This window comes from Pelodiscus sinensis, chromosome 7 (assembly GCF_049634645.1).
Source record: "Pelodiscus sinensis isolate JC-2024 chromosome 7, ASM4963464v1, whole genome shotgun sequence".
In the NCBI taxonomy this organism is placed as follows: domain Eukaryota; kingdom Metazoa; phylum Chordata; order Testudines; family Trionychidae; genus Pelodiscus; species Pelodiscus sinensis.
In genome coordinates, this window is record NC_134717.1 from 57778369 (window position 1) to 57800589 (window position 22221).

Here is a 22221-nt window from a genome sequence, read left to right on the forward strand (position 1 = left end):
GCTTGGGGTTTCTGCCAGTGCAGCTCACCCATTTGCTGGACATCAGTGGTCAAAACAGGGTTAATCGCAAATATAAACAAGCCCGGCGCTGATGTAACATGTTTACAGGAAGAAGATTCTGAGCACATTTCTGTAAAGCATCCCGTCCTGAGTGATAGATAGATCTGCACTGGTGCTGGCTGGCTTTGGAGGGACCCTCTTGCCCATCTTCCTTGACAGAAGTCAAGTTGCTGTAACACAGGCTGACAATCAGGAGTCGGTGGGACGGGGGGACTAGGATTTTTTTTAAATGGGAGAAAAGTAAGGGGGAAAAGTCCTCTTTTATTCTTTTAATGCAGTTTCCAGCAGGAAGATCAGGATAGGAGGCTCCCGCTTGCTCCAGATTAAAGGAACCCGCAGTTTCCGGGTGAAGAAGGGGGGTTCCCTGTCCAGCATTCGCCGGGCCGGCAGCCTAAAGAGCACCAAGTTATCACGGCAGGACTCAGAGTCTGAGAATGAGGAGCTGCAGCTGTCCCACAGCAGGGACACTGTCACTGACATAGGTAACATAGATGAGATGGGCTAAAAAGGGAGTGGGGCTTATTAGGCAGCATCCAGATTCTGATATGATTAAAGCAGGTCCAGAAACAATAAATAAATATAAAGATTGGTTAGAGTAGGAGAAATCGCCATCCCTATGAGTTAAGCAGTCATCTTTTCCCTCCTCATGGAATGCCTAAGCTAACACCCAGGAAGGCCAGAGTTCAAATCTTGCCATTGGTGCACACTGGAATGTAAATTCTACTCCACAGAAAAATTTTCAATTTAAATCTCAGTGTTAGTGTATGAACTCTTAAAATACTAAATTACCAGACTGCCAGCCAATTTCATGCTGTGGTTAGGAGGAGATATGCACACGTGTATGTGTGCGCACACGTGAATCATATGATAATATAGATATATAACATTTACAAATCATATATTATATATATGACATTATATGTGCAATATATATAATATTATTGTGTTATACATTTTATTATCCACGATAGTAGATATTGCATGTGTATACATGCAGATTTTATATTGTATGATATTATATATATATACACATATTTTATATAATATATCATATAATATTCTACACATGCATGTCATATGAGAGTGTAATAGACTGTACAATTATTTTATGTACAATGTAGGGATGTAAGCAACGAATTGACTCAACTAGTCACTTCCCCCATCCTTGCTGCCTCTGTCAGAGAGGCAGCAAGTGGGGGAGCAGGCTTAAAAGCCAGTTAAAACTGTCTCTGTGCGGGGGGAGGGATAGGGGTGCAGTGGGGAACTGGCAGTGCTTCCACCTTTGAAATGTAGCAAGAGCAGAGCTACATTTCAAAAGCAGAAGAGCCACAGGAGCAGGGGGTAGCTGGGGACTCAAGCAGTGCCCCGCTAGCCCCGCCCTCCCGACTTTTGAAATGTACAACAGCCCCAGAGGGCTCCCCATGGCGCTTCTGCCTTTGAAATGTAGCAAGAGCCAGCATCAACTATTTGATTAGTTGATTAATCTAAATGTAACATCTTTAATACGATGTCCTTCAAAAATTAGTCCTTATACATTTATTTTATGTCCACATCACAAGAAATCTCTGTCGCAATTGGCACAAAGTGATAGGGATGTCAACAAAGATGTCAAGGATTGAATAACAACTGAGGCTGAACTAACATCCCAACCCCAAAGGCCCTTCTGACCCTGTCAGCTGTCCCTCTCTCGTGGCTCAATAGGAAAGCTAATTCTTAATCTGGATACCTTTGCACACCATAAATTCACTAGAAAAAGTAAAAGAAGACAGGACTAACCTGAGTTTAGCCAGACCCTTACTGATGTTCATGGTAAAATGCCTCCCAAAGCAACTTGTGTTCTCAAATGTGGGCATTATGGAAGACCCCTGGTGGCTGCAGGAAACACTGGGATCCGTTCAGTGACAAGTCAGAGCTCTCTCCCTTGCCCTAGTTCTCTCGAATTAGCATGAATAGAGTGTGGATTTTTTCCCCTTTATATTATTGTCTTTTCATTGGGCACTTAATGGTGACATTGCCTGGTGGTGGCGGCGGCAGCAGGCTGATTCCACTTCAGGTTGGATTTTTGTTGACGTTTGTAACCACGCGGTCCAGTCAGTGCAGATCATTGAACTAATTTGCAGCATCTTAGTGATGCCAGGAATTTGTTTCCAGTATTTTTACTCCCTCCCCGCTCTGCCAGAAAGGGAACAATGCTCCCCACTGACTAGCTGGCAAATTAACAGTGACTGTGAATGCTGCTTGTAATTGCCAGTCCAGCTGATGGCAGGCGGGAGGGTTCCAAGTGCAGTTGGTTCTATGCACAGTGATTGGTCTCAGCAAGGCTGGCCTGGCTTACAAGCACTTTCCCTAGCTTTTAACACATGGGGTAGCCGAGAAGACAGCCACATTATGGGGTATTTTTCTTTTGAAGAAGGGAGCCCTTGGAGTGCAAGTGAGCCCAGCATTGAGCCTGAAGTGCTGAGTAGCACAGGCACGGAGGAGAATTACCATCGAAACATGTCGTGGCTGCATGTAAGTACAGGTCCCTTGAGATGCTCTCCGACCTAGCACTTTGGGGTTTCAAAATGAATGATTATGACACACGAGGGGTAAACTGTTCACAATTCACGCTCAGTTAGCGCGGCATTAGGGCTGGCAAGTGTCCATAGGCTGCAGCTGAAGAAGAGTGGCTGCTCCCCATCTGTAAAAGGGAGATAATGCTTCTTGTCTCCCACCACTTCTCTGTCCTCTTGCTTTAGATGATAAACTTTTTGGCCTGGGATCACCCCTTGCCGTGCGTGTGTACAGCACTTAACACAGTGGGGCTGCAGTCTCAGTCAGGCCCTCTCTCTTTACCTGAACAGCCTCCTAATCTGCATACCTTTGCAAATTGTAAATTCACTTAAAAAGAAGACAGAATTAACCTGAGCTCTATGGTCCCAAGCACCTGAGCTTCTCAGAGTTCTCGGTGTATTTATCCTCACAACAGAACAGTGGTGTTATTTCCAGGTTGCAGGTGGGGCACTAATACTCAGACCAAGTGACTCCCAGGACACTGAGCCCAGACCTTCCCACTCCTCAGCGGATATCCTAACTGCGGGTCCATCCTTGCTGTCAGGCACTGCTGTTGTACTATTAATGACCATACCCACCGTAGAAATGCCAGTACATTGGCTTGACTCCTAGTCTGAGCCACCTGAAGGTGCAGTCATTGGCGGACAACTTGATCCCCTTGCATCTGGTGGAGAGTGCAGTGGTGAATTTTCCCATGATCAGGATAGACCCACTCATCAATTCAAGGCATAGACTAGAGGGAGCTAAGAATATTGCTGTGACCTTGCCTGCCTGGTATTTAGTCTACATAGATGAAAGTCTGGAGAATTTTAAGGAGTGTTGTGGAATAAAGCCAGGGTAAAATGGGGTGGGTTGTTAATGCACAGCACCTCTCCTCTCACAAGCAAATGTGTACTGAGTGAGGGCGGGGGGGCCCTGCTCCACTTGCCTCCCTTCTCGGTTGACTTTGGGTATTTCACTGCTATGCGTTTGGAGTAAGAGGGCATTCACTAATGCCTGTCTAGATCCCTTGACCTGAAGGTACCTTCCAGTCCCCAAGTGCTGCAGGAGCTACTCCTACCCTGCATAGCTACCAGCTGCAGGGGACCCCTAGATGGGTCTGGGTTACCAGGGGCTGGGTTTATTTCTGTTTGGGAACAGGGAAGCCCTCCTGTTTGAATGGAACCAACTCAGAACCACAATAGGGCACCTAGTGTTTAATGGTGGTCAAATATTTGACCAGTTCTAACCCTGCCTCTCCCCCCCCCTTTTTTTTTCAAACGGAGGTCAGTAACAAAAGAGTCTTTACATGAAATGGAGGGAACGCTGCTTGTCTTGGGCCTTCTCTCTCTGCCAAACTAGTGCTCCTATACTTGGAGTAACTCTCACGCACCCCCTTTGGGTTCCAGGTCATGATCCTGCTGTGCAACCAGCAGAGTTTCATATGCACCCATGTTGATTACTGCCACCCGCACTGCTACCTCCACCACAGCCGCTCCTGCGCTCGCCTGGTCCGAGCCATCAAACTGCTGTATGGTGACACCGTGGATTCACTCCGAGAAAACAATGCACTGAACAACGTGGCAAGAGGCAAAAAGCAGAAGGAGGTGAGAAGGACAGTAAAGGACCCAGTTCATTACAAGATTCTTTTCGTTAGCTGCACTCGTTAGTTGCACTGAGTGTCACCCAAACTATGGCCCCCGTTCAGCAAGATACCTAACCTTGTGACAAACTTTAAACCAGTGATTGTCTCATTGGCTTCAATTGGACTGCTTTTGTGCTTAAAGTATGGCAGCTCCTGAAATCCCTGGGTTATTCAGGGACCATAACCGGCTGACATTTATACATTCCTGAGCTGAACCAGACTGGATGCAGATTTTCTGAATACATGTCATATGGGAGTCTCGCAGATGTTCACGTGGTAATAACAACCCTTTAATTTGAAGCAGAAGTATTTGTGACCTTTGATACTCATAAAATCATAGAATCCGTGGGCTGGAAGAGAGCTGAGGAGGTCATCAAGTCGAACCCTCGACCCAAAGCAGGACCAACCCCAACTAAATCATCCCAGCCAGGGCTTTGTCAAGTCAGGACTTCAATCCTCTAGGGATGGAGATTCCACCACCTCCCTAGGGAACTCATCCCAGTGCTTCCCCACCCTTCTAGTGAAATAGTTTTTCCTAATATCCAACCTAGATAATATCCCCATTATTCCTTGTTCTGCCATCTGCCATTACTGAGAACAGCCTTTCTCCATCCTCTTTGGAACCCTCTTTCAGATAGTTGAAAGCTGCTCTCAAATCCCCCTCACTCTTCTCTTCTACAGACTAACAAGCCAAAATCCCACTGCCTCTCCTCATAGGTCATGCGCTCCGGCCCCCTGTTGAATTCACTTCATAATCTCACCAAAGCAAAGATTTCATCGTCACCTCTCTGGGTGGAAGTTTTCGCTCTGCATCTGTAATGCCAGCAGACTCCAGTTGCCTGTGGGTGGAATTAAACCTGGGACCTCTAGAGCTTAGTGCATGAGCCTCTGCTGCAGCAGTGGGGAACCTTTTTTGGGTTGGGGGCCACTGATCCGCAGAAAAATCAGTTGGGGGCCACACACAAATGAGAAGCAAAAAACCCCATCCAAATCCTCACTGACGTGGCCCTCAAAAAAGAAGACGACACTCCCCAATGCTATGGGGGAGCCCTGAGCCTCAGGGACCAGATCTAGGCAAGCCAGGAGCCAGATGCGGGCCCCGGGCCTGAGGTTCCCCGCCCTTGCTCTATTGTATGAACTAAAAGCCAACTACTGTTCAGCGAAGGCTGTAGAGAAGATTCATTATTCTCTCTGTGGTCTCAGTGCCACTACACGGGACAGTGCACCTCACCCAGCAGGTGTGTAGGTTACACAAGTTCATTACATTTCCCTATCACAGAACGGGTGATTAGTTGCCTGTTCATTTGGATCAATGACTGATATATTGATACAGAACAAAGCACAAAGGGAACAAATTAAAGAATGCAGAATTACTACTCATTGGAGTGCTGAACGATGCTCATGTCCCCTGACACACATTGCAATGCTGCAGTTATTTCAGCTCAAACATTGAATTCCACTGCAAAACGGGAAGCTATACTATTTCATAGCCCATGTATGGGCAATAATGCATCTGGGCATACACACATAAAGCTGGGGCTCTTTACATAGGAAAACCCTAAAACCTTTATTTCTATCTACTACATTTCTTTTTATGTGTTAGCTCATAAAACTTTGTCATGCTGCGACAACTCTGGCAACTCCCTAGCATGTAGCCAAGACCTAGCTGACACTATGCTCTCATTTGGAGAAAGTCAGGAGGGTTATAACACTTGACACCTGTTTGCGACCTCCATGGGGGAAAACCCCTGTGTTAGTTGATAGGTTGCCACTACAAAGTCAAAAGCCACACAATACACTGGGGAAACTGTGGTGCTCGGGATATTGAATATAAAATGGCTGGCAACAGTAAGTCCCATTTCTCCTTATCACTGGGCTACATGATAATTAGCTTGGTTTCACTTTCAAGCAGCAGTAAATTCATGTGCAGGTACCTAGTGCTGCTTATGTTTCCCTGAGAGGAAAGGAGAATAGTTGATGGATCGGTGCAGCGGTCATACACTCACTAGGAGAGTTTAGATTGGAATTTGTGTGCTCTTGACTTTTAACCTTCTGAGACACTTGTGTTCTAAAATTCATACCTTTGTAACCTTTAGATGAGAGTATTATGGGACACTTTCAGGGAACACATTCAAATTTCTGATTTGGCTTATTGGCTACTACTTTGGTCTTGTTAAGGAAAGTAGTATTAAAATTCAAATTTTTAAAAAAACCTTTAGGATTAGGTCATCTTGCTGGGTGCTGAATACGCCAACAGAAAAAAAAAAAGGCCTTATATGGACAGCTTCAGATCCATAGCTTCAGCATCCACTTGAATTAGATTCTCCGGTTTTACAAATTAGATGTCGTCAAGATGAATAACTGAATTCCGTTCTTGGGTTTTTTTCAGTGCTTGGACAAGTCGTGCCTGAGAACGCCCTCTCTGAAGAAGAGGGTGATGGATATCAACTTGGAAGGAAAGAAGGACTCTGGAATGTTGAAATACATCAGGCACCAGGTATTGGCTCTCTTTCTCTTACCCACCACAGTGGCTTCTGCCTTGCCCTCCAAGAGGGCTTGTAGTGGGAGAAGGAAGGATTATGGAACCTGTGCATAGAGTAAGAAGAACTGGAATGTGTGACTGTTCCTAAATAACACCGTGGAAATGAATGGTATCCTGAAATGTATAGGAGGCACCTAAGATTGAGCTGGAGCAGCTGCTAGAAGAACCCCGCCCAAAGATTTCAATTAATACATGCAAATTCTAACCCCATTAACAACCGAAGGAGCAATGAAAAAGGAAAAGAAGTTGGAGTCTGGGCCTTTAAGTGTCTACATATTTTCATGCCTCAAGTAATAAGGTATCAAAGCATGTATTTAGAAACCAGTTGTGAATTTGCTGCAGTGATGGTTTGTGATTGATATTTATAGTAGTGCATGTGCTGCTATCTTTGCCTTCCATTCTTCTGATTTATCAAAGTTTCAGTCCCTGAGTCAGGGAGCAGCAAAAATAGTACAGGGCTTAGGGAATCAGCCTCACGCCACAATTGACAAACAGCAGCTAGTCAAGGTGCAGAGTTTTCAGACTGAAATATGCTCACGTACAAGTGTGCTACGTTCATATCAGATTAATTGAATCTGCTAAAACCAGAGACGGGGGATCATTTATGATCCGATACGAGAGTAAAATCAGTGAGGATGTTACTCGTTAACAATCGTTTACTCAGCTCTGCTCCAAAATGCACTTTCATTTTCTGCAGGTAATGAGTCTGTCTCCAGCGCCTTTGTCACTGTTAATCAAGGCAGCTCCGATCCTCACAGAGGAGATGTACGGGGACATCCAGCCTGCAGTGTGGGAGCTACTGCTCAGTGTGGATGAGCACATGGCTGGAGCAGCAGGTAAGAGAACCAGATCCAGAGACTGGTATTGTCAACTCAGTGCCCATCCGTTGCAGACGTCGGGGCCTTGCAGATCAGCTTCCTGTTGGAGGAGGAATCGGTGACTTTGTGTCTGGGTATGTTCTTAGGGCAGCTTCTTTATGCTGTGCTTGTCACAAAGCGCAAGCAGGCTGCAGGCAATCTCCTGTTTGGGCATCCCAGCCCAGACGTCAGTGCCTGATTCAGAGGAACCATCTCTGCTCCAGGAATTGATTCTAATTAGAGAGATTAAAGGACGCTTTCCTGCCGTGTGCCACAGCCCTACCGCAAACAGAAATGCATCACACAACTTAACAGTACTTGGTGTCTTCAGTGTTGCTAACCCTGAAAGCTCAGCAGTTCGGGGATTGGCCCAGAATCAGGAGATCTTTAAAACAAAGATGACATGGTGGATTTGGGTCATTTTTGATGTTTGAACTCGCCTTCTCCTCCCCACTGCCCCAGTACATGTATTGCCAACTCTCCCAGAATCATCTTGTAAAGCGGTCCGTGCCGCTGGAGCTTTTGCCAGAGGACCCAGCTGAGATCATGTAACAGAGATGTGTCTAAAATCCTGCCTGATGGGCTGGAGCTCCCATCTTATTCCTGAACCTTCTAATGAATTGTGTGCGTCCAGCCCCTTGTCTTCCCACACCACAGCCCATTAATTAATCCTGCCCCCGCCTCAGATCTTCCACTTGCCTGTCAGTCCACCTCTGCTCCTCCTGTGGCTCTAGGGGTTATTTATCCTCCTGCCACCCTTCCTAGGCTTGGCCTTGCAGATGTGTGTGAGGATAAGCAGAGAGCACATAGAGCCATTTTTCACAGGGGAGTGGAGGGAATGGAGCCCCCCTAATCTGCTTGGCTCTTTCTGCTCCCCCTGCTTTCCTGTGAGAATGATGCAGCTGCTCTCTTCCCTACTGCCCTACCCCAAACTCCTATAGCTCTTGGAAGAAGCCTGAGGCAGAGAACTCTGCCTGCTTCCAGGCACAGTTCTGCTTGGCTACTAGGAGGCGGGGAAGTGCGGCAGGCAGCAGATTACAGGGAGCTGACCATGGGCAGAGCTAAAATTTGCTTGAGGGTTGGAGGTCATTGTGAGACCAGTTCAGTCTTGACTGAAATCCCATGGCTCAGGAGGAGATGAGAGTTGATAGAGCTGTTCCCATGCCGTGCCACGTCAGCCTCTGAATAGCAGCACTGCCTGGTGAAACCTGTCCTAACATTATCACTTCTTAAATATTAAAGCAGTTTAGTCTTAACTCACCTGCCTAGCTCTGCGCTGTATCATCTGACAAAATCCTTCTGCCTGTCGATGGACAAGCAGAAAACTCCATGGCTGTGTCTACACTGGGCCACTTATTCCGGAAAAGCAGCCACTTTTCCGGAATAAGCTGCAAGCTGTCTACACTGGCCGCTTGCTTTTCTGGAAAAGCAATGATGATCTACTGTAAAATTGTCAGTGTTTTTCCGGAAAAACTATGCTGCTCCCGTTCAGGCAAAAGTCCTTTTCCAGAAAAACTGTTCCGGAAAAGGGCCAGTGTAGACAGCACAGTAGTCTTTTCCACAAAAAAGCCCCGATCGCGAAAATGACGATCGGGGCTTTTTTCCGGAAAAGTGCGCCTACATTGGCCACGGACGCTTTTCCGGAAAAAGTGCTTTTCTGGAAAAGCATCCTGCCAATGTAGACGCGCTTTTTCCGGAAATACTTATAACGGAAAACTGTTCCGTTTTAAGCATTTCCGGAAAAGGGTGCCAGTGTAGACGTAGCCCATGAGCTTGTACTCAGAGTTTGTTGCAGAGTTTGGGGGCGGGGAAGGAGGGAGGTTAACAGCCTCCCAGTGAGATGTAGGACATGTCCAAAAGTCTCCAGAGGAGATAATGGGGTGGTGGAACCCAAAAAGGCACAGAGCAACCTTGTAGCTTGGCTTCTGAGTAGAGGAAAGGATACCAGCTGCCCAATTAAGAGAGGTCTGAATGTCTGGGACTCTCTCAGTAAATGCCAGGCAGACAGGCTGGCAAACAGCAGCTACCTTCAGGGCTCCTGGGGTGAACCGCTCCAGGCAGCCAGCCATACTTTGAAGACTGATATCTGTGCAAGTCTGTAAGCATTGATATTTGCTTATGAGTACACAGGTCACACATTTCTGACCATTCCTTCACCCAGTGGCTCCAACAGCAAAACACCAGCTTTTGCATCCAGCTGCATTCCCCTCCCATCACTGTGATAGGGAGTCTTTGTGAGAGAGGATGACCCTTGAGATTCAACTTGACCCACTTCCAACACATTTTGACCTATTTAATTGTAATGTCTCCGGGTCCAGCTCCCAACTCTCTCCTGTACTTAGTTTCTAAGCAATTTGGGACAGGGGCCATCCTTTTGTTCTGTGTGTTTGTAGACAAAGTAGGGTGCCCAACTCCTTTGCATTATGTTCTCCAATGCCCAGGAGTCTGACTGTAGAGGTCATTTTAGACACTGGAATTTAAAAATCCTTGGCATTTGTGTTCACCATTATAACTGCATAGTGATGGCACTTAAGGAAAGAGAACACAAACAACTATTTCGTAATTAACACTTGTATGGTTTGCCCACAGGCCACTGACTTTCAGATCAGTTCAGTAATGCTTCAGGGGTTGTGTGCAGAGCTCTTCTGTGATATTCTTAACACCCTTCACTCCCCCGACTTGGAAGCGCAACTCCCAGAATTGTTCAGCACCTTGCAGGACTGAGACCTAAATCTCATTGTCAACCCTTTTTATTTTTATCTAAAAGTTACTGAATGCTCTGTAAATATTTGGATTCTGCACCTGTCTGGTCCCATAGGGTACTCCTCAAAAAATGAGGAGTAACGTTAGTTCGAACCAAGGGGTTTGGTTCAAACTAACACATCCAGGAGCGCACTTTCACTTTTGAATCAGCTGGTGAGCAGAGTAACGCGCCGGCGAGATCATGCTAATGAAGCACGGGATATTTAAATCCCCGCTTCATTAACAATTTCAGTCGCCTACATTTGCATCCCTAGGTCCAACTAGGGAGCAAGTGTAGCTGTACCCTTAGGAAGTTGCAAAGTATTCATTCATTGGTTTTCTTCTTATTTCTTATCTCAGGACAATTTATTATTAGATTCATAACTAATGATCTTTTTCAATGCATTGTGACATTCCCAATAATTAAGTTACTGTCTGTCTATAATTGGAATATTCCTTTATGCAGATCTGTACAGTAGGAAAATAAGATCCTGGAGTGGGAGTCAAGAAATCTAATTTCTTTCCCCAGCATTGCCACTGATTGGTGAACTTCAGAAAGGCGCTAAAATTTATGTGCCTCAGTTTCCCCCTCTCTCCTTTGTAAAATGCTTTGTGTTGGAAAGTCCTAAAAAGTGCTGCTGCTTGTTCATTATTATTGATTAATGAATCATGGGCTTACTTATTATTCTAAGCTAATCATTACTGAGGTTTTCAGGAGAACAGAAGTATTCTCTGTTTTAAAAGCAGCTTTGCTAAAACCTTTTCATGAGCAGTTGTAATGGCTGTGATAGGTGGAATGACACTGATTCGGTTTTATGAAGCAAAGCACTTTTTGCTGGTCGAAGTATATTGCTTATCTGATTTTCTGCGGAGTATATCTTTAGGGTTTTTTTTTTTAAATTACGGCAATTTTATTTGCAAAACAAATGCACTCTGGAAACACTCAGCTCATCAGATGTGCTCTCCCTGCAGCTGCCATGTTCCTGCTGTGTGCTGTGAAAGTGCCGGAGGCTGTTTCTGATATGCTGATGTCCGAATTTCGTCACCCTGAGACCGTGCAACGATTGAATGCTGTTCTCAAATTCCATACTCTCTGGAGATTTCGCTATCAAGTCTGGCCTCGGATGGAGGAGGGAGCACAACAGATCTTTAAGGTAGAGGAGGAGAACAAACACAGTGGCTGTGTCTACACTGGGCCACTTATTCCGGAAAATCAGCCAGTTTTCCGGTATATACTGCGAGCTGTCTACACTGGCCCTTGAATTTCTGGAAAAGCAACGATGCTCTACTGTACAAAATCAGCCACTATTCTGGAAAAACTATTCTGCTCCCGCTCGGGCATAAGTCCTTATTCCGGAACACTGTTCCGGAAAAGGGCCAGTGTAGACAGCCCGGTAGTCTTTTCCGGAAAAAAGCCCCGATCGCGAAAATGACGATCGGGGCTCTTTTTCGGAAAAGCGCGTCTACATTGGCCACAGATGCTTTTCCGGAAAAAGGGCTTTTCCGGAAAAGCAGCCTGCCAATGTAGACGCTCCTTTTCCGGAAAAACTGAAAACGGAATAGTATTCCGTTTTAAGCATTTCCGGAAATTCATGCCAGTGTAGACACAGCCAGTGTGTCGGGGGGGCAGATGTATTGTGACATGAAGACAAGGAACTCTTCTGCCAACATTAAATTAGAAGATGATGCAACATTTTCATGATTATTAACAGAAATATCTTGTGCCTTTTATAATTAAATGTGTTGGGCTAAATATATAGGACCTGATTTGGCCATTGCTTTTGCAGTTGGGTGTTTCATGCCCCAAGCGATAATATGGTCAATATTAATCATGGGTTTTCTTTGACTAATGGGATTGGCCAGTTGAGTTGTCTATTCACTTTTAATCTTTTACAAAAATTTGATACATCCCTGAAGATCATACACTGTTCTCCTAACTGCTGTAATTTTTAATGATATAATGGACATATCTGGGAAGTGGGCTCCTTCACTGCAGATTGATATACAGGTTGAACCTCTCTAATTTGGCACTCTCTGGTTTGGCAGCATCTGTGGTCTGTCCTGATTTCACTTAGCCAGATGTTCGCTTATCGTGGGTTTGGCCAAGTTTCCCGCGGTTCCTATAAAATTTGTTTTCAGCCACCAGTCCTGGATCTCAGTGTTCTGTGCTTTTATTTAGCTTTCATTTACCCCTACATGTCTTCTAACATCCCAGTAACCAGTTGGTAATTCTGCTAGATAATATTGACGTCCTGTGGGCCATCAAATTCTCTTGTTTGGCACCGGTCCGGTTCCCAAGGTGCCAGACTAGAGAAGTTCAGCCTAAACCAGGTATCTTCTAGTGTCCATCTTAAAGGAACAGATGTCTTCTTGAAACCACTGCAAGGGTATTGACCCTTTGATATACCACAGATAATTGTTATGTAACATTTGAGGAGTAAAAGTGATTAATTTGGAAGATTTTCTTCCTTAGTTTTCTGTTTCTCATGGTGGTTGAAGAGTCCTGATTATAACTGGTGATGTAACAAGAACCCAAATGGTTGGCATGATGCTATGCAAAAGAATCGGTGTCCTGCAATTCTGTGGTATTATAGTTCCTGGTTCCCTGTTTTAAGTTTGGGATTCAGTTTTTATAATGGACAGTGCAAAATAATTTTGTCTAAGCTGCTTTATTGTTTTAAAATAAATTGTTACTACTGAATGCAGTTCCCCTTCACTCTGTCCCAGGTTGCAGAAGGAGGCTAGAATCCCAAGGGGAATCGTAATCAATAAGCATTTAAATCCACCACTTAAAACTTCTCTTTCCCTTTGCCTGATTTTCTCTCCTTGGGGTTTCTTACAGATTCCTCCTCCAAGTATCAACTTCACCTTGCCCTCTCCAGTACTGGGCATGCCCTCTGTGCCCATGTTTGATCCCCCATGGGTTCCACAGTGCAGTGGGAGTGTGCAGGACCCAATTAATGAGGACCAGTCTGTAAGTAGAGCGTTCCCTAGAGGGGGTATTGTTATTGCTTAATAGCAGATTATCCTTCTGGTTTTGTCAGGTGGGGGTGAGGAAGGGGTGGAAGAGCTAAAGAATACAAAATCGTCTAAACTCTGAATTTCTTTACTTGTGCGGTTTACAAGAGCACTTTGAGTACATTATCAACATAGTGCCTGGGCATCAGAAATACAACATTTATATTTTTCTTATTTGTCAGCAAGAGGTTTAAGACAAGATATCCAAACAAGGGCTTCCTTGGGAATCTTTATTAACCGTTGTGTATGCGAGTGTGTGCAGATGGGTGGATTTGAGCTTTAGTGATTAAATGTTACATAAAAGTGGCCCAAAACATGTGTTGTGTGAAAACCAAACTAATTGCTTCACGTTGCTTTCTTTCTTCTCGCTTTTCTGGCAGAAGTCATTTTCAGCCCGGGCGGTCTCTCGTTCCCACCAGCGAGCTGAGCACATCCTGAAGAACCTGCAGCAGGAAGAGGAAAAGAAGCGCTTAGGCCGGGAAGCCAGTCTGATCACGGCTATTCCCATTACGCAGGAGGCCTGCTACGAGCCCACCTGTACCCCAAACTCAGAGCAAGAAGAGGAAGGTGCGCTCCAGAGCCAGGAACTGCCTGCCAGGGACTAATAAGCACATGCCTACAACATGGAACAGATCTTAGGGGAGGAGGGAGGAAAGAAAGTGATCCGTAATGATAGGGAAGACCTCTCTTTAATAGCCTCACCATTTTGGATCATGCAGTGGAACTGGTTCTGAATCACTTTCAGAACCTAACAGCACCACCTAGGTATAAGGCATCCATGTCAAAAAATCAAAGGTTCAAAAATGTGTAATTGAGAATTAGTGTAATAAGGCCCCAAACTTCTGAACTGTTGAATGCTGCCTGCAAAAAGCAGGGTGTCTTCAGCTCCCACTGGCCAATAGTTGGGGACTCTTAGTGCCTCGCAGGAGGCATTCAGTACCTGGCCCTGTCAGCTCCTTACTGCATAAGAATAAAGGAATCTGAAAACTTAGCCCTGGGTTGAGGATTTTCAGGGAGTCACGCTATTGCCATAAAGCGTTTCTACTTTAACAAGGGTTAGTTAAATGTTCACTTTTATCACATTGCAGCTATGGATATGCTAAAGTATAGGGCAAGGCGAGCAAGGCAAACACCCTGTGCCCTTCGCTTTCGGGGCTTCGTGCTGCTGAATATTCACCATCCACCAGCCAGGCCTGGGGCCCCGCTGCCAGCGTCCTGCCTTGGGCCCCACAAACCTTTTGGCCAGGCCTGCTGAAGTCCTGTGATGTCCACTGCTGGGTATGCAATGGAAAGTCTGCACAGAGAATTGTGGCTGTGGAAGTGCACTCAGACAGCACCTTACAGGAAGCACAACTAATTGCCTAATAGTGTGAGTTATTAGGATATAAAATAATCGTCTGATGGAAGCTGTGGAGCTGCATCACTGGAGTCAGCTCACTCAGCAAAGTACTGGGTAAAATACGTTAAGGAACAGGCCTGCTCTATCTCCCAGGGATGGACAAAATGACCTAGGTCATCTTTTTAGCTTCTAAATTGTGCACTTCACAAGAAGCCTGACTTGAATTGTTCCCTGTTGCAGTCTGGCAGCATGCTGCTTCTCCCGAGGAGGTGCCCTGCATTGTGTCAGTCGAATTTATGGACCAAAATTCACATCTCCTGTTTTCTTTGTCAGTAGAAGAAGTCACCAACTTGGCATCGCGCCGTCTTTCTGTGAGTCCCTCCTGCACCTCCAGTACTTCTCACAGGAACTATTCCTTCCGTCGTGGTTCTGTCTGGTCAGTGCGTTCAGCGGTCAGTGCAGAAGGTGGGCATTGGCTGTGCATTTGTTTTTAAGTCGCCTGGGAAGTGTAGCTATTCATTCCTATTGATGCACCGTCTTGCTTGCTCGTAACCAAGCCGCACCTGATTTTGTGAGGCCTGCTTGCATGCTCAGGAAGTTCTGGACTAGTCAGCCCCATGCATTATGATATTGCTATTCATTGCCACGTAGCTTCTCTCCAGTTCTAGAGTTTCATTGTGAGTTACTGCTGAGTTGTGTCAGGTGAAGCCTACCAGGTGGAAAACTGTAACTAAAACGGCTTTACTAACAGCACATTGGCTAATGCATGCCTTTTACTCCTCTCTGCACTCTAGATGAGGAACACACTACAGAGCACACTCCAAACCATCATGTGCCACAGCCCCCCCAGGCAGTGTTCCCAGCATGCATCTGTGCGGCTGTGCTCCCCATTGTTCACTTGATGGAAGATGGAGAAGTCCGGGAGGATGGAGTAGCAGGTGCTGACCTAGATTAAACATTCATGGACTCTTAATCAGAGTCTCCCTCTGGTCCCCCTCGCTGCACCTCTGCCTTTTAAGAGCCTGCTGGCTCTTAATACATTTAAAAAGCAGAGGTGCAGCTTCTGGGCCCAGGCCCCCCGCTATTCAGTTTCCCACCTTATCGACTAATCGAGTAGTCAATAGAAATTCCATCGACTACTCGATTAGCCGATTAAATGTAATTTAACATCCTTCGTTGCTATTGTGAAATATTATAGGCAATTTGCAAATGGTTTACTTCGTTATTTTTTATATTTATTATTCATTGTTTGTAAAGTGTGGCTGGCCCTTCCTGTCATGTCCTGTAACAGAAAGAAATGGGGTAACACCATCTAGCTCAGCTTCTGCACACTGAAAATTTCTGGCAAGGGTCTGTGCCTTTTGAAGACCTTAGAAGCACAGCAAAAACCATCATCGTCTGAGAAAGGGCAGGAAGTGCAGTTTTCTGAGTGAGCACTGAGCAAGGTTTATGCGTGGTTGGATGAGGAGATGTCAAATACTGTAATATAAATATACCCCTGTAAGACTTCTTCGAGGAAGTTCCAACTGGTTTTTTTCTTCCTCCTGTGTAGTGAGTGCTGTAGCCCAGCAGGTCTTATGGAACTGCTTGATTGAAGATCCCTCTACGGTTCTACGACATTTCCTGGAGAAACTCACAATAAGCAATCGACAGGTAAGTTAGGCTCCACTTTTCTCAGGATAGATATTAAAGACGAGCTTAGCCATCATGTCAGGCACGAAAATATAAGAGCAAGTAAAATCACTGAAAGGCTAAACAATCTTTATTATAAGGTGGCTTAGACTACTGACAGACTGATCTTTAGCTGGTAAAAATCAGTGTCGGCCCATTTAAGTCAATGAAGCTATTCTGATTTACACCACAAGAGAATCTGGCCATGATTGTCCAAGGTGTCTCAGTGAATTCTGCTGAGTTAGGTATCCTCAGCTGGTGCAAATGAAGCTAGTTTCATAAGAGCTGCTCTGTTAGACCTTCCTTGAAATACAGGGCTGATAAGGCATCGCCCTGTCGGCAGTGTTGTAGCCATGTTGGTCACAAGATATTAAAGAGACAAGGCCGGGGAAGTAATATCTTATACTGGACCAGCTGCTGTTGGTGGGACAAGTTTTCAGGCTTACCCAGAGCTCTTCTTTGGGTTTGGGAAAGCTACTGAGCGTGTCACAGCTAAGCATAAGGTGGAACAGATTGTTTAACGTAAGTTATTAATATCTCTCATTGTAATCCGTTTCTCTGCTGTGTCTGGTTTAGATTGTAAACTCTGAGATAGGGCTCTGTCTCTTTTGTTTGTATGAAAAGTATCGTGCAGACCTGCAGCACCAGTGACACCATATAAGTAAGAACATAGAAACGGCTACATGGGATCAGGCCAATGGTCCATATAGCCCAGCAACCTCTCTTTAAACAGTGGGCAGAAGGAATGAACAGCCAAGGGCAATTTATCAAGTTATTCATCTCCTGTCATCCAGCCCCAGTATCTGGCAGTCAGAGGTTTGGGAATACTCAGAGCATACGGGATTGATCAGCTTGGCTAATAACCATTGATGGGCCAATTCTCCGTGAACTTACTTAATCCTTTTTTAACCTTTATCCTTCATAATCTCCCATGGCAAGGAGTTCCACTGGTTGGCAGTGCTCTATGTGAACAAGAACGTCCTAAAGTTTGTTTTAAACCTGCTGCCTGTTCATTTCATTGGGTGACCGCTGGTTCTTGTGTGACGTGATGGGTACATGAGACTTTCTGGTTCACTTTCTCCACAGCATTCATGATTTTACAGAGCTCTTACCATATCCGCCCCTTAGTTGTCTCGTTTCTAAATTGCACAGTCCCCTGTGGGGAGTCCCCATACAAATGCTGTTCCATACCCCTCATCATTTTTATTGTCCTTCTCTACACTTTTGCCCGTTCTAATGTATTCTATTTGTGAGATGGGGAGACCAGACCTACACACGTTATTCAAGCCATGGATTTACATAGTAGCATTATGATATTTTTATCTCATTAACTCACCTTTCCTCATGGTTCCTAATCTTCTGTTAGCTTTTTTGACTGCTGCTGCCCTTGAGTCTGATAGTGATATCAATAACGGTATCGCTACTTCTGAGAGAGTGGTTTTTATCCACGAAAGCTTATGCCCAAATAAATTTTTTAGTCTTTAAGGTGAATTAATTTTCATATACTCTCTCCAATACTGTCGTACAGGACTTTTTGACTGTAAGTCAGAACTAGAATTGCTGCAGGGTCTAATGACAGAATTGGGAGGCTGCCAGGGTGTTATTTCTAGGTAAGAAGGTGATCCCCAATATAAAATAACGAGAACCAGTGACCTAGGTACATTCAATGTGCCTTTGGACTTGCACTTAGAATTCTAAGTACTCGCCTAACCATATGGTTCCATTTCATGCAGAGAAAGAGCAAGTGAGAACGGATAGAAACTGTAGACCATTTTGTGATGGAAATTAAAACTCTTGCTCTTTTTCCAGGATGAGTTGATGTACATGCTGAGGAAGCTCCTACTGAACATCGGAGACTTTCCTGCCCAGACATCTCACATCCTGTTTAACTACTTGGTGAGTAGCACCCTATATCAGCCATTAGTCTAATCTTTGACTGCCCGTTTCCGAAAGCACATGTGTTACAATCTAGAGGAGAGCATGCCTTGTGGTATTGCCCACACTATATACATACACACCAAGCCTCCAGTAGTCAGCATACATCACCCGGCTCAGATAGGCTTCCATTTTATTGTCATTTATTAAAGAGTTAAATAAACTGTCATCCCAAACCTTTACTCCACAGCTGCATACCACCCTTTCACAGAGCAATCATTGGAGCTCTGCTCAGAGGGTGGATAGGGGAGACTTGGCAACATGTGCGCAGATCCTGAGCTGTGCTCTCTGCGATTCTGCTGCGTGAAGGAGCGCATGTCTCAAACCCAAGTTTGCAGGTCCCCAGAAGTATGCAGACTTCCACCACCACCATGCAGCTCGCTAGAACCATGAGAGAAGGGGGCAGTGATGGTCTAGTTTACCAAGGGTTCTTCCCACAAGCTCTCGATTGGAGGAGATGTCTGGAGCCAAAGATTGGCTTGGACATGCTACTTAGGAGAGAAGGAGGCACAGGAAGTTATCTGAGCAACTAAGGGTATGTCTACACTACAGCACTAATTCGAACTAACTTAATTCAAATTAGTTAATTCGAACTAAGCTAATTCGAATTAGCACATCTAGACTTAAAAACTAGTTCGAATTAGCGTTTTGCTAATTCGAACTAGCATGTCCACATTGAGTGGACCCTGAACCGAAGTTAAGGATGGCCGGAAGCAGTGCCGGCAGGGCATCAGGTTACGACATAGAGAGTCGAGCTGCTGTCTCAGGCTAGCCGAGGGCTGTGCTTAAAGGGACCCAACCCCCACCCCGGACAGACAGTTCTCAGGGTTCCCCGCTTGCTTGTCTACCTCGATGAGGGACAGCAAAGTAGTCCTGACTTGGAGTGCCCTGAGTGCCGTCACTCGGCACATCACAGCACTCGGCCATCAGCCCGGCTGCACTTGCCGCAGGCTGCCATCCGGGAGGTCAGTCGGGAGGCTGTCAGGATCAAGGAGACCCTGCAGGAGAGCTTCCACCCCGAGGAGCCCGCAGAGCCACCCCAGTCCTCCCCATCGGGGGCTCGTACTCCATTCCTCCCTCAACTCTTTCCACTTACCCCCCCCCCCCAGCTCCCTTCCTGATGTAAAAAATAAAGGACACCTGTTCAAAAATAGAAACTCTCTTTATTTAACAAAAGTGTGTGGGGGGGGGGGGAATTAACCTCTGGGGAGACTGGGAAAAGGAGGTGGGAGAGGGGAAGAGAGAGGGTGGGAGAGGGGAGGGGGAAACCTGGGAGGAGGGAGCTGGAAGGGGGAAGCCGGGGAAGAAGGAGGAGGGGAAGTATAAAACTATGGTACGCCCACATCTTCAGTACTGTGTACAGATCTGATCCCCTCACCCCAGAAAAGATATTTTGGCCTTGGAAAGGGTTCCGAAAAGGGCAACTAAAATGATCAGGGGTTTGGAACAAGTCCCATATGAAGAGAGGCTAAAATGACTGGGACTTTTCAGTTTGGAAAAGAGGAGACTGAGGGGGGATATGATAGAGGTCTATAAAATCATGAGTGGTGTGGAGAGGGTGCATAAAGAAAAGTTCTTTATTAGTTCCCATAATAGAAGGACTAGAGGACACCAAAGGAAAGGAATGGGTAGCAGGCTTCAAACTAATAACAGAAAGTTCTTCTTCACACAGCGCATAGTCAACCTGTGGAACTCCTTGCCACAGGAGGCTGTGAAGGCTAGAACTATAAAGAGAAGTTAGATAAAGTCATGGAGATTGGGTCCATGGAGTGCTATTAGCCAGGGGGTAGGAACGATGTCCCTGGCCTCTGTTTGTGGAAGACTGGAGAGGGATGGCACGAGACAAATGGCTTGGTCATTGTCTTTGGTCCATCCCCTCTGGGGTAGCTGGTGTTGGCTGCTGTCGGCAGACAGGCTACTGGGCTAGATGGACCTTTGGTCTGACCCAGTACGGCCGTTCTTATGTTCTAAGCTCAGGGCTCAGGGTCGGGGGTCTCACTGGACCACCTTGATTTTCATGCAGACCTGCTCCTGGGTTCGCATGTGGCCTTTGGTGGCCAGGCTGGCAGCTATCCTGCCCTAGACGGCCACTTTCCTGTGCCTAGTGCGGAGGTCGTGGATGAGGTCCACGATCTCCACACTAGACCAGGCGGGTGCCCACCTCTTGCAGCCCCAGGCAGGCTCCTGGGAGCTGCCAGCCTGGTCCCGGGAAGAGGGGGAGGGCTGGGTGGCAGCGGGTGGCTGGCTCGAGCCGTGCCAGGTGCAGGGTCTGCTGGCTGGGTGCTGGCAGGCTTGCACCTGGCATGGGCACCGTAGCCAGACCATGCCCCTTTAAGGGCCCCGGGGCTGGGAGGGGGGCAGACGAGTTTCCCTGGTTGTGCCCAGAGTGGCCACCAGGGAAAGCTGGGGAGGGCTAGCCTCCCACTAGTTCGAATTAAGTGGCTACACAGCCCTTAATTCTAACTGCTTAATTCGAACTGGGTGTTAGTCCTTGTAGAATGAGGTTGACCTAGTTCGAATTAAGTGCTCCGCTCCGCTAGTTCGAATTAAGTTCGAACTAGTGGTTTGCCTGTGTAGCGCCTATGAAAGTTAATTCGAACTAACTGCTGTTAGTTTGAATTAACTTTGTAGTGTAGACATACCCTCAGTGAATCCTTAGATGTCTGCCAGTTTGAACACTGTCTACCTGCCTGCCCTATTACTAGTTCCTGCCTCCTAGTTTGTTCCTGCCCTCCTTTTCTCAGAGCCTCCTCCACTCCCAATTCCTGCTTTGCTGTTTTCCTCCAGGTCCCTGCTCCTCTTCCCTGGTCCCCCCTATACACTGCTACCCAGATCCTCTCTTTCCTCCACTTTATAGAGATGGGGTGTAAAGGACCATGGTGGTTGATCTACATGGTTGCCTTGGGTTGATCACAAATTGACTGCTCCCCAGAATAATGGAACATGGGACACAGAATTGGCTAAAGCAGGATGAATGCCAGTAAGAACAATGTGAGGTAGAAACCAAAGCAGTTTGAGTACCACTCTTTTGTTTGTGCCCTGCAGGTGGGATTGATCATGTATTTTGTGCGTACTCCATGTGAATGGGGCATGGATGCTATTTCAGCCACACTAACCTTCCTGTGGGAAGTGGTGGGTTATGTAGAGGGCCTGTTCTTCAAGGATCTCAAACAGACTATGAAGAAGGAGCAGTGTGAAGTAAAACTGTTGGTGACTGCCTCAATGCCAGGTAGGGAGATGTACAATCTTTAAGAGATCCTTTACCTATCTTCTGTATTCTATATTACTTTCCTGATACCCATCAAATATTGACTTGCTGGTTTGAGGTCCCTTGGAAGAAGGTCAGTGGAAGCTCCCTCTTAATATCACCAGACATTTTTAAGCCAGTCCTCCCTGAATTTGGTCTCTGTTAAATAATTACCAGATTGAAAATAATTCTTGAACAGTTCATAGCCCCTTTAGAACGCCTTTGGCAAGTAAACAAAAAGTGACATACATACTCTATTCCAAAAGGTACCATGTGCCAGTCGATTCCTGATGGACTGCCAAGTCTGATCATTTAGTGCTAGCTCAGTTTGAAATCCTCCAATGTAAATTGTGGCAATGCTGGCAGTTAATTACTAAGGGTACATCCACACAACAGGGCAAAAGTTGAATTAAGCTACGCAACTTCAGCTATGTCAATTGCGTAGCTTAAGTCGAAATAGCTGAACTCGGCTTTTGGCCCTGTCTACACAGCAGGAAGTCAAAGGACTCTCCCTTTGATTTCCCTTACTCCTTGTGAAATGAGGGTTACAGAAGTTGGAGTAAGAAGACAGTTATTTCAAAATTATTTCAAAATAATGCGTTTGCTGTGTAGACGCACACTCTGTTATTTCAG

General features: G+C 45.9%; 1 protein-coding gene across 10 annotated transcripts in view; it reads left to right on the forward strand.

Annotated features, from left to right (window-relative positions):
• UNC80 (unc-80 subunit of NALCN channel complex) overlaps positions 1 to 22221 on the forward strand; it is a 178480-nt gene that overhangs the window by 95546 nt on the left and 60713 nt on the right. For 7 of the 10 annotated variants that reach the window (XM_075933922.1, XM_075933912.1, XM_075933917.1 and 4 more), the window contains exons 27-39: positions 339 to 542; positions 2471 to 2571; positions 4002 to 4199; positions 6627 to 6734; positions 7477 to 7615; positions 11351 to 11532; positions 13221 to 13352; positions 13777 to 13963; positions 15069 to 15200; positions 15530 to 15673; positions 16288 to 16388; positions 18216 to 18302; positions 21387 to 21570. In XM_075933922.1, the coding sequence (XP_075790037.1) occupies positions 339 to 542; positions 2471 to 2571; positions 4002 to 4199; positions 6627 to 6734; positions 7477 to 7615; positions 11351 to 11532; positions 13221 to 13352; positions 13777 to 13963; positions 15069 to 15200; positions 15530 to 15673; positions 16288 to 16388; positions 18216 to 18302; positions 21387 to 21570 (1899 nt within the window). The remainder of the gene's footprint in view (positions 1 to 338; positions 543 to 2470; positions 2572 to 4001; positions 4200 to 6626; positions 6735 to 7476; positions 7616 to 11350; positions 11533 to 13220; positions 13353 to 13776; positions 13964 to 15068; positions 15201 to 15529; positions 15674 to 16287; positions 16389 to 18215; positions 18303 to 21386; positions 21571 to 22221) is intronic. The other 3 variants (XM_075933913.1, XM_075933920.1, XM_075933921.1) reach the window with 2 other exon arrangements.